General features: G+C 42.5%; 1 protein-coding gene across 1 annotated transcript in view; it reads right to left on the minus strand.

Moving 5' to 3' along the window:
• Positions 1-14667, minus strand: part of LOC121605392 (contactin-associated protein-like 4) — an 80971-nt gene that overhangs the window by 47612 nt on the left and 18692 nt on the right. Inside the window, exons 4-5 of the mRNA XM_041935284.1 lie at positions 8884-9031; positions 7300-7503 (exon numbers count right to left, since the gene is read on the minus strand). Of these exons, the coding sequence (XP_041791218.1) occupies positions 7300-7503; positions 8884-9031 (352 nt within the window). The remainder of the gene's footprint in view (positions 1-7299; positions 7504-8883; positions 9032-14667) is intronic.

The following is a 14667-nucleotide window of genomic DNA, read 5'->3' on the forward strand; positions in this document are numbered from 1 at the left end:
GTATCGTCCACCATCGAGGAAAGGAAGGCTGTGATGTCACTGAGCAAGGACCAAAACATTGTTATCTTACCAGCTGAAAAAAGTGCACGATGGTCCTAAACACAGTGGACTGTCATGTCAGGATCAACATAATACTCCAGCAATACATATGAAAAATTGGAACAAGATCCCACCAGTGGATACAAGAAAAAGGCCATAGAATGTTTACAAAACCATCAATCATGAACCATATCATCGCCTCTATCCTGGAGATACAGGCATGTATGGGCTCCCTAACAGTCACAAAGAAAGAACCTCCTCGGGTCCATTGTCAGCAGCATCAGCTTATTAACAACACTGCAACTTAGCTCCCTTGGTTCGCAACATGGTTCACCATATTCAAAACTCCATGGACACTGTGAGCAAGTGGAGGATTTAAACTGGACCCATGATGTGACCTCTCTGTTTAAATGCATCCCAACAATGGCAACGATGGAAATGTAAGGAAACGACTGCTGCAAGAGATCACCCTTAACAATCGAACCAAAGACACACATGGGTCACAATCAAAACCCAGGAAGTCTAAGCCTTCACAAAACACATTAACTCAGTGGACAGTAACATCAAGTTCACACAAGAGGACATCAGGAACAATAACTTGACATCTTTGGACTGTGCCATACACACTGTAGAGGACAGGAGCCTCCATATTGAAGTACAGGAAGTCCACACACACAGACCAATAATTACTCTTTGACCCACTGGAGCACAACTTGTCAGGGGTTGTCTGAAATCTGCAACACTGAGCTGATAGTGTACTAACAAGTTTCCAGGTCCAAGAGACGGAGCACAGCAATCTGAGGGATACACTTAAAGCTCGTGGATACCCTAACTGGACCTTTGTGAAAACAGCCACGAGATCCAGGAAGAACACCAACACTGAGGTGATGAAGAAAAGAAGAGCAAACCCAACAACATCGACATTCAATACGTGGCTGAAGTACCCGAGAAACTCAACCAACACCTCATCCCTGTGTTTTTCATACCCAGCAACACAATAAGACACTACGAAAATAAACAATCATTAAATAAACTAATGGCCCAACTCCTCAGGTAAGACTCAGCTGTTTACCTCCACCTCAAAGAAAAGAGAAACTCATTCAACATACATATTTTGGACAGGGAGGACAGATGGAGTGAAAGAGAAACTTGCCTTCTACAGAGGAGGGGGCCTTATCTTATCCTTATCTTATCCTCCACCTACACTGCTGTTCTTTCATCCCTTCTCAGGAGATTTCACAACCATTCACAGGTGGCCTCATGTGACAATTCCAATGACTGTCATTTACACTTGGCCTCAACAGCTCTAATGACTGCCGTTACACAGCCAGGAGCACTAACCTGATCTTCACAAAGACACCACAGGTTCAATACCTGGGACTCCCCACCACTCAGTCAGAGCAGAAGAAGACCCTTGGATGAGAAGCAAAATATTTTCCAGTTGGACTGGACTCAACCCACCATGGATAACTGACCTGGATGACTGAGCATCTACATACACGTCTGAAAACACAGAAAACAAAACCAAATACACAAATGCTGCAAGTAGCAAAGATGACGACAGAAACTGTTTCCAGGGGACAGCAAAAAGTGACGCACGCAGCTGGGACATGCTTGTTGCTGCCTTAGATTGTGACATGTGTCCCAGCTGTGTCCAGGCATGTTTAATGTTACGTTTTAGGATTTAACAAAAAAGATGTGTTCATTTTTTGTTTTTTGAAAATGACATACTGTGCACATATTTGTGAGCTTTGGATACAGCCGGGCTTTCCCCCTGCTTATGCTAAGCTAAGCTAATCATTTTCTGGCTCCAGCTCCATACTTGACACACAAACATGAGTGCTGATAAGAGCATTTGCCCAAACTACTCATTTCATGATAAGGCACTTCAAGTGAGGTGACATATTTAGCTACAGGTTTAATAGGTGGAAAAAGAGAACAAGTGATCAGTACAATTACAGAAACACTTAACTTTCATTCACGAAACTCCCGCTCCCTTTCTCAGTGTCTGTCAGTTTTAATTTCCTCACTCCTCCTCGCCTTCTCTGCACGGCTGTGAGGACGATGTGAGGCAATAACTGCTTGATTTATCCATATTGAGCAGACTAATAACTGAATGTTCTTGTCTTTAATCTGAGGAGTCTGCGATGAGCACTAGTTTTCACTTTCCAGGAGTCTACCGTTCCAGACAGCTCCCTGGGGCAATATCACCTTATCATATTCTGTCTGCTGCTCCATTATGGCTCTTTGCTCGAGCCCTAAATCTGTTTATGAAGGACGACAGTGACAGGTCTTATCATGAGACAGGCTGTTATAATTGTTTCGGCATTTGAGCGTCACGTGGTGCAACTGTTTGAAATACAGATCGACTGTTAGAATAATGTACTGTCCCTGAACCAGTTCTCAGCTTTAGTCACAGCTGGACATTGATTTTATTGCCATAAAGCAAACTGGGGGAAAAAAGGGAAAGTGCAGTGACTCCGACTGTCTTCAGAGGAAGCCAGAGTGACCAATCATTCACATTTCCCTCTTGACTCTGAAGCCGTGGGTGTAGCTCATCGTCTTTTTTTTTTTTTTCTTGAGATACAAGCTGTATTGATGCTGCACACAGAGGGAACGAGCAGGAAGCAACTCATTATACAGCAGGAGAGTGTGTTACAGTAAGAGTCCCATGGCTATCTTAGCAGTTTCAGGCTCCTCTGAAAACACAGGGGCTGCTGGCTGAGAGTCTTATGAGGCTGTTTACAGCAGAAACTCCTGCAGGCTCGCTGTAAATCACTGCAGAAAAGGTGGACTAGAGTAAGCAAATGCAACAGTAATCAGCACAATTCATTCTCTTCTGTTTTCACGGCCAACTGGAAGCTGAATTTCACCTCTTTTCAACAATGCTCTGCAGAGGCCTCTGGGATGATCTGGTTGTAGCGCTTGCTGCTCTGTGCGATTGGTGAAAACATCTGTGATTGTGCTGATGTTATGTCCCTATAAAATCTGAAATATTTGGTGTTATATTGCACTGAAGACACGGCCAGCAACCAACCAATTGGGAACCAACCCCAGCTTGTTCTTATTATGGATACAGAGAAAAGACAGAATTTCACTTAACATGCCGCTTGCCCTGCACGCCTCTCTGATGCCACCCTAATTTAGTCAGCAATACTTAACGCCACTCGTCCGGGGCGCGCTGGAGCAGCACACACTAGCCCTGAGTGTATTTACTGCCGTGTATTACAGCTTCCCGGTGACAGTTCAGAATTGACCTGAATTATGAAGCAGTGGGCTACATTATAGCAAACTGACAATTTGATAAATGTAAAGCAGAGGGGAAATGAGATGGTTTTGGATAGTGGACATAAATCTTAATGAGTCAATTTATTCCAACTGCTTGGACAGCCACAGGGAGATAGAGAGGGTGTTTCACTGTTTCATTTATCTGTTTGCTTGCCTGTCTGTCTGCCTATTGGTCCGTTGAATGGCTGTCTGTCTCTCTGTTTTCATTCATCATTAATTTATGCTAATGGCTGTTATACTGTTTAAAACAAAAAAAACACATCTGCTCCTGCTGAGCTCTTTATGCTTGCATAAGATGTCATTAGCCATCTTTAGCTCCTCTGTTTCTCAGCCAGCTTGTTTTCCTCTTGATGCGACATGCATCGCTGTTAAAGAGAGGCCCGGGACAGACAGGATCAGGTTGCCAAATGGGGGAGATAAGTATGAGAAGCCTCAGAGGATAGCTAACAGTGTGGAACTATGGAGATAATGCATCTAAATCTTCAGGTTTCATCTCTGCTCCCCTCGTTTGAGCTTGTCTTCTCTTCAGCCAACAGCTGACTGTGGAGGAGCATGCTGTGACTCGGGGTGGGTGCTTCAAGCTATTGATCTAAATTACACTGTCTGCCGAGTGCAAACTCCCGGGAGAGTGTGTGTGTGTGTGGGAGAGAATAGAGGGAGAAAGAGAGAGAGGAGAGAGAAAGACAAAGAGCATGCAATTGAAAAAAAAGGCAAATAATCACCTCTGAAAAAAAAATCCAGCAGGGGCAGAAGTGGGGCAACATATGAGAAAGGCTGTGATAAATAACAAAGGAGAGAGAGGAAAATAGAAAAGGCAGAAAAAGAAAGGGGGCAGTCAGACAGGCATGCAGGGAAACAAAGAGAGCCAGAGACAGAAAGCTGCAGTGACAGCGCTGTGATTGAGGCAGAGGATGTTTTCTTTTCTTTTTTTTCCACTATTGACTGTATCACCGGATTATCATAGCTCAATCTAATCGCTGCTCCGCCACAGACCCGAGCCGTGTTTATTTTCGTTCCCGGCCATCCAGGGCGCTTTGAGCAGTTTGTTGACTATCAGCTCGGGTCTGGCAGGGAGCTGACAGGCGTCACTCAGGGAGCTGGTGTCAGACTGATGGCTTCTGCAGATAGCACCTCTCTACCGCTGACAGACAGACAATACCACCAGGGAATTAACACTCTCCCACCCCTTCCCAACTAGAGGGAGTCGGACAAAATTCTGTTTTTATTGCAGGAATGTAGGGAGGGAGTGACAGAGGGAGGTTAAGATGCAGAAACCCAGGATTTTTAGCATGTGTGGTCGCATATTGAAGGTTCTCAATGAGGGATATTTTCCTCAAACAAGCAGCTGTTGTAACTAGCTGTACACACAACTCCATCCATGAAATGCCATTGTTGCTGTCATGTAACAATCAACATTTCCAGCAATTTCTGCCAACTACGTTTCATGATGAAATGGCATGTTGTGTCCTGTCACCTCTAACGCCAGCAGTCTAAAAAAAAGTCATGAAATCGACTCCAAAATAGTAACCAATCACAAACAAAATAAGATGCCACGCAGCTTACTTGTTTGACATTTTTCCAGAATAGCGTCAACAGAGTGGAGTGTATAATCTGTAAACTATGGAGGCTCATAGATGACTTAATCATGACAGACATGCAAGCTGGAGGCTACAGAATGCAGCGTGTCATTCATTAACCAACCAAAACAAGCTAAATGCCCAAGAACAATTCTCCAATGTTGAAAATCACTGAAACAACATGCCAAAACGTCTGCATGTGACCAATTGTCCTTCATTGCCACCGCTCGCAATTCTAATCTCAGGTCAGCACTTTAATGATGGTCGTTATACTTCTGTTTCTCCACATTACCGCATGGTGAAAGGGATCAAGAGTTGGGCGAGCACTGCCATGGAATCCCATGTTTGGACAAATCTTTATCAGGCTGTGCCGTCATACATCTACCTGACCAGATTTACCCTTAAACCTCTTTTTGTCCACCATCAGGAATCTCTTAAAGGCCAGTCGTTTCCTTGTACATATTAATATTGTTTTATGTCAGACTATCCTGTAACTGTCCAAAGTCCTGTGTTTAAAGTCAAACTTAATTTAGAGTCAGGAATCCTGTTTTTCCTCATTACATTTTGGAGATGTAATCATTTCAGGAACACCTTCAAACAAAAACGAAGGGAGGAGAGGAACGGTTGGTGAGCAGAGAGGCAGAGTACTCCATCAGCCAGATGGCATGGTTGATGAGAGATCTGCCATATGGTGATAATACAACAGCCTGGCAGTCCGACAACACCTCAGCTTTAACCTCGTTTACAGCAACACAAACACACACGTTTTCTCCCGCAATCTCCACAGTGCTCCGTTCTGTGCCAGCAGAGGCCGTGGATCACGCTATGCTGCGCTAGCCCACAGAGTTCACCCCTAACACGTGTTGCTAGCATCCATCGTTGATTAAAAGAGAGGGAATGTGAGAAGGGACGTCAAGCTGCGAGAGAAACAGAGTGTGAAAGTGAGGAAACGAGTGGAGGAAAAACAACGATTGAGAGAATAAGACAGCAGCAAATGATGCTCCACAAATATCAACGGCATGTATGTTTCCTCGTACTGATCTGTAATAACTGCAATGGTGAACGACACCAATTCTTCAAAATGGGATTAGTTTTTGTTCTAAATATTGCTTGAGACATATGATAAACAAATAAACGTTGCATTGAGCTGATTAGCATAAGCAGAAAGCAGCATAATTCCCAGAGTTTCTTCAGAGTTGGATCAGTGGCATCTTTAAAATCACATGTGACAAACACGCAAACAAACCAGCAGATGGACAGAGACCGACTTGCAGCTAACTCCAATTTACAGTGGAGACAAAAACGTGCTCGATGCTCAATTCCACACATACAGACGGGATGGTGGACGCTCTGGAGCCTTAGTGCATAAAAACAAAATGGGATTTAGGCGTTTAGCTCACATTTACTTAGTCCTTTTAGTCCTCAGGAAGTGGACCAGTGCTGTAAAAAAAACCTGACTGCATTCACTTGATGTTCCAGGTGTGAAACAGTCGACAGTTACACAGTGCGTCAAGAACAAAAACCAGCAGGACTTGAAAAGTAAAGTAAGAAAAGCAAAAAATGACACCTGAACAAATAAAATGAGACAACCTGTTCAGATTATAGGCGTCATTACGATCATTACACTGTCCACAGCATCTATGCTGAATTCTCCCCAAAAACAAACAATAAAAAAGATAATATCATCAGACATCATGAAGAAAGAATGACTAAAGGTCTGTTTTAATCTAAACCAAAACCAGAAGGTGTGCTAAAGAGACAAGGCAGGCTAGATTTGGTTTATGCTGGTTTTTAGAGATGCAATGTTTTTCAAGACAATAGAAGAGGTTGTTTGATGACATTCACAAACGTCTGACTACAACACACCGTGAAACAGTACAAACTGCAAATTATTAAACTCACCGGACTCAGTTCAGTGAGAGAGAGCCTCAAACTACTAATACATGACCAGCTTGCTGTCATTGTAGGCTTAAATTATATCATTTACTTGCTTTATTATTATTTTATACATATTTGCATAGTAGTATTATTGTATGCATTATAGTCTGTACACTGTATATTACAGATGGCGGATGAATGAATTTATTGTTTATGCTTATATATATATACAATAATACACATATCATGGCTGTAGGAGCTGCACTGCTGGATCTTCTGCATAAACATCTTACATAGTGTAAAGTATTGTAATGTGTATATTGTACATGGCAAATGGTAAACTGCATCTATATCGTTCTTTTCAGATCTACTTTGACCACTCAAAGTGCTTTACAGCACAGCCACATTCACACACACTCTCACACACTGATGACAGCAGCATCAGGAGCAATTCGGGGTTCAGTATCTCAGCCGAGGACGTGATGTAAATACTGGAAAAACAACGTTAATATTGTACCTTGCTGGTGGTAGAGCAGCAGCCGTCCTTTCTCCAACACCAGAGTGAGGCTGTGATCTCTCTGTCCCTCTGCATGGAGCAGCGTCCCAGAATTCTTCAGGGTTTTAAACTTCAGAGCGATGACCTCCATCGCCGTCCAGCTCGGCCTCGCGCTCAGCCTGTAGATCAGGCTGCTGCTGCCATCAAAGCTGGCCACATCAGAAGCTACAGGACAGTGGAGAGGAGGAAGAGGAAGAGCTTTATCACACAGACAACACATACATGTCAATGACACTCAAACTGGTGAGAGTTTAATGTGAAATTATACCAAAGAAGCTTAATTTCCTAGTTAGGCTGAAACAGAGACCAATATCAGTACAGAGTGCCAGAAAAACTGTCCAACAGCTGTGAGAGAAGACTTCATCCAGCGAAATCTACACTCAAAATCATGTTTCCTCTTTCAGTACCATTTTTTACAAAGCATCATTCAGTCATGCTGTTAAACACAGGTGTGAGGTGTGCACTTTACTAACATCACTGAATATCCCTTGCAGTATTGCTATCAGTCAAGTTGATTCAGGATTAGAAAAAATAATAGAAAAAAAATATCTGAAAAAGTACCTTGTGGGGACATTACTCTTATGTACAGTTTGACTGAAAGTGGCGACTGTACTTTTTGATTATATCTATAAATGTACACACTCCACCCACTTCCCAAACACTAAAAGCTCCACCCAGCAGTGACGGTGGAAAGACGTGCATCCCCACTAATGCAATTTAGGATGTTTTCAATGTGGCAAACTTGCTTTCTTGAATCACTTGTATTTCACAGCAGAGGCATGTCACACACTGAAAGTTTAGATTTCCTCCCTCAGTTCCTACCTACAGCGTGGTCTGTGTAAAGCTCACAAACTACAGCACACAGTTTCATGTGCATGACAGTATCTTTATTGTTTGAAGTTATTGATTGTCTCTGTTTATTCCTCTCGGGAAAAAAAAATGCTTCTAATGAGCGGTGAACCCATTGGCCCCTACAAACACCACTGTAAAACCATACGGTCTAGTTTCTGCTAATGAGTACAGCGCAGCAAAAAATGACGACGAGAGTCATTAAATGCTGTTGTTGTGAAAGCGCAATTCACGTGAAGCCGTAAGATAGAAATAAATGTGTCACCACTGTCATCAGTGTTTTCCTCAAACCTCACAGCTGCAATTAAAAAGTGATGTTTTGTTTAGCACATAAAAGATGACCCCCAGCTGTGTAACTGTAACTGAGGAATCTTCACACACTGTCGATCACTTGAACTCAGTTTTTTATCTTCCCTCCTGCAGAAAAATGTCATTTTGCTCAGTTTTACTTGATAAAGGTTTGACGACTGAAACAGCTTTACGAGCTGAGAGCAGGATTATTTGATTCCTTCGCAGCAACAACATTTTTGATCCTAAGCGCATAAAATAATCAATATTCTAGAATTACTACACAATAATACATTTTCCTGAACAGGAAATTAAAAAATCCAAATACATAACTTCACGATTCTAAACTTTCTTTAAGGATTAGCACCAGCCTGAACTGACGAAGTCAAGGGCAGAGAGTGGACTTACTATATCGACATCCATATATCTCCAGTCTGAGTCCAATCCTCCCAGTGGGGTTCCAGTCCAGAGGAATCAGGCGGAGGTAGCGGGCTATCACCGGCTGTTTAAGTTTGTACTGGACCACAGTGTCTGCATTACTGTTACCTGGAAAAGCCTGAAACAGCAGAACAACATGTTGGTTTGCCTCATTTATACATCCAGACGTCCTTGTTTTCATGGTTGCTGCAGGAGTGAACCTCTGATATCAAACTGTTGCTGGTAAATCACCTCTGAGCAGCTTCAGAGAGGTTTTTTTTTTTTTTTAATATTCTGATGCTCATAAATAAACTACTTATTCTGGAAATGTACTTTCTTTTGAAGTTTTGTGGCCATCCCAGAGGCTAAATGTTAAAATCTTCATGATCACCTTCAATTCATGCTCATGTTTGTGATGAAATGTTCTTTAAAAGAAAGAGCTGCACTAGTTCTTGTTGAAATATACATTCGGAGTGGGGAGAAAAACTCTCCCCAACCTCCCTGATTCAGTCTTCCTGCATTTCCAAACTTTGAGCCCACAGAGGCCATTGATCCTCACTGCTGATAATGTCGCTCCCTCTCTGTGTCCAGTGATCAATAACTCAGGGACCTATTCTGCCTCCGTACCAAGCCTCTCTTTAAAAGACTAATGGCCTCCATTTTCCAGTGGGATTCTGTGGATGACACACAAATACACACCTGGAGCATCAACATCTGTGAGCGAAGACAACACGCTGCATTTGTGGTGTGTGCGTGCGTTCGGGTGCTCGTGCTCTGCTTGTGTCTGCCCTCCCTACTTGAGGGTGTGTGTCATGTACTGATGTGGCCATGCGGGTGAAATTGGCTTCCCCGCCTCTGCATAATTGTGATCTCAGTGCCGTCTTCAGTGCTTTGAAGGGCTGAGCCGGCCGGGCAGCGAAGCGTTAAGCTCAACAAACGGCTCTGTTTCCTGCTGAGGAGGCTGAGGAGAGTGGCATCTCATTTACTTCCCCGAGCATGTTTTGAAATATGAGTAGCCTCTGACAAGACCTCAGTCAAGGAGAGAGAGAGGAGGGAAGAGAATGAGGCGAGGAGGAGGAGGATGGGGGAGGGCAAGAGAAAGAATCATAGAACTATGGTGGAAGAAGTACTCCGGTCCTTTACTTAAGTAAAAGTACCAATACAGCAGTGTAAAAACACTCCATTACAAGCAAAAGCACAGCAGCCTGACGCACCTGCAGCATGCAAGTTCAAACATTGAAGCTAAGACTTAAACTGAGTAGAAATGGTTAGTTCAGCACAAAGCTACTGTAGCTGAGATTACACAGGGGCACAACTGTGACTTTATGCTGCTTTCACTTGAAATGGGAATTGTCAGCGGCACCACATGGTTGCTTGTAATAGAAACTTATAACAGCTGAAGTGTCGATGTCAGCAGAATCTTTTCACCAAGATGGAGGTTTTCCAGAAACTTTTGTGGAGAGTTTCACATTAGTGACCATATTTATGTGTGATACAGCCAGCCTCACCATATACACAGCATCACGGTACAACAGCAGCGATCGATAATTTTGAATAATTAATGGTGAAGTGGACAAACACCTTGAATCATACCTTAGATAGTTCACATTACTTTCTCCTTATTTAATGAAACAACGCTGCACCAGGTGAAATGTAACACTCTGCTGAATGTTTTCATTGCAGTTAGCTCAGTTAATTAGAGATGGCACAACTGAACTGAGCGATTATCAGCTAAAGGTGCTGAAGCAGTAACACCTCATTTTAAGCATTTCTAAGCAGCATATAAGCCATTAATAAATGGTTTCTAAACACACTATAATGTAGGTGCAACGTAATGTGGGTGTGTCTCCACACAGACACTCGTGGAAGTTGGAAGTTGTCCTTCCATTTAAGAAGAATTTAACGTCTGGCAAGTGAGGACCCAATTAATAATGAAGAACTTATATTGATGTATCTACTATCCATAACAACTGGGCAAACTCTGTCAGCTGATAGCGGCCACAAGATGTTGCTGAAAGCCTCAGAAGAAATCTTATAAGTGGACCTTGAGGTGAGCGTTTTTTTCTCCGCCTGCTTTTACAAGGTCAAGAATGAACCCTGAAGCTGAATCAAGTGTAATCATGTATCATACCTAATCACTGCTGTTTACTCACAGTTATAGTTAACAAATATAATTATAGACACATAGATGTCTACTTATATTTGCTAACAACTAGATCAGTTTGTCTTATAGATAATTTATTAAATGTTTATATACATATAAATGCTAAATAGAAGCGGTTGTTCTCGTGTCGGCCTGAGCAGTGACACAAATCAAACTACTTTTACACAATTTTGTTTTCTCCTTTTTTTTATTTCTCTCCAGTCTTTGCATTTTTGTGATATATTGGATAATGCTGCCTTATTAGGCCTCTCAGGCTACTTAAATTTAGCCATCTGTTGTAATTGCTGATATAACTGTATATAGTACTATAAACAGTGTTGGGGCAACATTATAAAAAAGTGGTAAATGGACTATTCATATAGTGCTTTTCTAGTTAAACAACCACTCAGAGCATTATTTACAACACAAGCCTGCAGCACCCATTCACACACTCTGTCTGTCTCCTCTCTCTCCCGCTCTGTCTATGCTGAGCTGAGCTGAGCTGAGCTGAGCTGAGCTGAGCTGGGCGTGGTCACCTGCCCCTCCCGCAGCCAACCCACCTGCACACCTGTGGCTCATCACGAATCAGCCTGCACAGTAAATAAACCCTGGTCCTTCACTCCAGTCCTTCGTGGTACTTAATCTTGGCTTTCTTGTGGAAACTTGTGACTCCTGCGTCTTGTCTCTTCTCATCTTCAGCCAGCCCGGCTCAGCTCAACTGGATTGCGCATTTCCGTTGTCAATAAACTGTCCTTTGGCACCGATAACTGCGTGACCGTTCTGCTCTCTGCTCATTACGAGCATTAACCATTCACACACACTCGCACACCAATGGCACAGCGTCGGGAGCAGTTTGGGGATCAGTATTTTGCCCAAGGACACTTCGACATAGTATCTATTACTTCAGTACTCATCCTTTCCTTTCAAATGAAAGTAACTAGTTTAATGTCATACATTACACTTTGAAAGTAAGTTGCCCATTACTGAATAAGGAATAAACATATTAACTCAAAAATCTCAAAACGAACCCCATGGTTCAGGGGCCCCCAACTGCTTCCTGCTTTTAGGAATCAGGCTGAAGAAGCTTCAAGGAGGCTTTCCTGTTGTTTACTATCAAGAGATAAACACAAAATGTACAAAGAAGTTATTAATAAAATATGGTCTTCATCTTCATCTGGTCTTCAAGCTTTGACAGGGTCGTGGGACTATGGATCTAAGCTGCAGTATAACTAACGATGAATGGGCCGAGGTCTGCAGAGGAGCTCAGGCTGGTATCACTGGACTCCCAGTAGGTTGTGGAGGGTTGACTAGAGGCCAGACAGCACTTACTGGAAATGCTCGTCTAATTATTCAGATAATTTTTCTGTGTAAAAGTAGCAGCAACAAATAGTAAAAATACTCCCATAGAAGTAAAAGTCCTGAAAAAATGTTCCTGAAGGAATAGTGCATATGTATTATTTAAGTAAGTAAAAGTACACAGTGAAGTAAAATGGACCCCAGTGTCATACAACCTCTTTGAAATAGTATGGTACTTGGATAAAAAGTACTTAGTTACATTTCACCACTTGAAACATGCGACAATGGACCCCAACTACACACTTTTTTTATAAGGTTTTATAAGGTCACAAGCCAAAAAGGCTGATTTTTAACAGTACATTGTAGATAAACTGATCCAATGTTTTATATAGAAAGAAAAAAAAATCAAAAGTAGTGGTTATAGCTGTCAAATAAATAAAGACTATATTAAGTTTGTTTGCAAATGACTGCATTCTGTTTTTATTTGCATTTTACACATTGTCCCAGAGTCAGGGTTGTACTTGAGTAAATGTACTCTTTTTCTTTCCAGCACTGGAGAGCAAAGGGGGAAAGACGGAGCATCCAAGCCGAGAAGCTGACTGATACAGCTGTTTTTGCAGTCAAATCTCCTCCTTAACCGACACACTAAGCTGGCCTGACTAATATACAGAGCTTTAAAAAACACTCCGAGAGCTGATCTGGGTTTATCACCTTTCATGCTGAGTGTCAAATCAACAATTTTTTAAGCTGCAAGAAGTCATGCCCTGTTCTCTCTTTTTAGAGATGACTCCCAGCCTTCAGAGAGTTTGCATCCTTCACTGTGAGAAAATCGTATCCTGTCAAACCGGAATCAAAAGCTGTTCTCCGGGCTGCTACTGTAACAAGAAGGGTGTACCGTCTTCCATAAAGGAGAGCGGAGATGCTTGACTGCCTCTGAGTCTGCATGGCTTCCTGACATACAGCAGTTTGCTTGCTGGTGATCAGTCATTCTGCAGTCTACTGTTCTCTCTCTGTACCGCAACATGGGACGGGCATTGGCTTCAAAGGTGCTAGAAAAGCTGGGAAAGAATGATTTCAAGAGAGAAAATGAAGACTGGGAAACAAACGCGGACATGAAGGAGCCAGGGTGCTAAAGGAAAGCAGAGGAAAGTGTCTCTGCTGTGAGGGGGCGGGGGGCTTCATACATGAGTATCAGCTGCACTACAGAATATTTAAGTCCCCACATGCATGTTGCAGTCAGATTTCACACCCACATTTACATTTTAGGCACTGAGTCTCTTATCAGGACGGAGCTGGCGAGCGTTCTGTCGGCGACTTGCTTGGAGACTGTTGATAGACACACTCGCCGCTGCAGGAATCAAAGCTGTGACTTTCTGTGCACCAGGCAGTCCTTCTAACAACAGCCCCAACCTCCTGTCAGCAGAGGCTTAACTGTGTGACAGCAGCTCCGTGCAGCCGACAGAGCCCTGCCCAGGTTCCTTTCATTGTTCCATCCATTATTAATAAAGAGTGAAAGGCTCCTGGTGAGCAGGCTTGACGCTGCAGGCAGTACCAGTCCCCACAGAAATGTAAATTACGTCTATGACAGTGAGGCCAAATGTATTTTAACTTATATGAACCTGAGTGCTGCGCTGCACTCCCTCCCAAACTGTCCTCACAGCTGCTGAAATACAGCGTCAGTATAAGTGTGTATTTTCAATCCTCATAACTGCAAATGGTGTCTACTGCATTACTGCAGGATATTTTCAGTTTTTTCATCACTTTTCTTCAGCCATTGGTTTGAAGTCATTTCAGCACAAACTCAAATTGCCCCGTGGAGACTTGAAACTGTTCAAGATAAGTAATCCAGCATCCAGCAGATATTTCATGGTCTCTTTTGTGTTTTTTGTTTAAAATTGTTTTGTCACATTTACGTTGTCATCACAGAAACATTTTTGAAGCTTTCCTTAGCGCTACATTGAAGACTGCTCCAACAGCCAGAATAATATAAGTAAAATAAAAAGGCAGCAAAAAGCTATCTAAAAAATGATAAAATTCTTACGTGTCGTGTTTAACCAATCACGTTCTTCCAGCCGACAAACACAGCATGCAGATTGTTGCAGTTTCATGGAAAAGTTGTGTATTTAAATACATTAGTGCTTTGTCAGTATGTTTTTTTTTTATTGATGCTGTTTTTACATAGCTTTGCATGTACAGTATAGGCAGCCCTGTTAATGATGTTGATATACTACTAATATGTTTTCTGAATTACATTTGGTAGGAAATGTAAATCCTGCCTGGGTTATCTTCACTGGCTGTGAGGGTGGTGGTGGATGCTGGGTGTTCAGAGTGCAGGG

The sequence above is a fragment of the Chelmon rostratus genome, chromosome 4, assembly GCF_017976325.1.
Source record: "Chelmon rostratus isolate fCheRos1 chromosome 4, fCheRos1.pri, whole genome shotgun sequence".
Taxonomy (NCBI): Eukaryota; Metazoa; Chordata; class Actinopteri; order Chaetodontiformes; family Chaetodontidae; genus Chelmon; species Chelmon rostratus.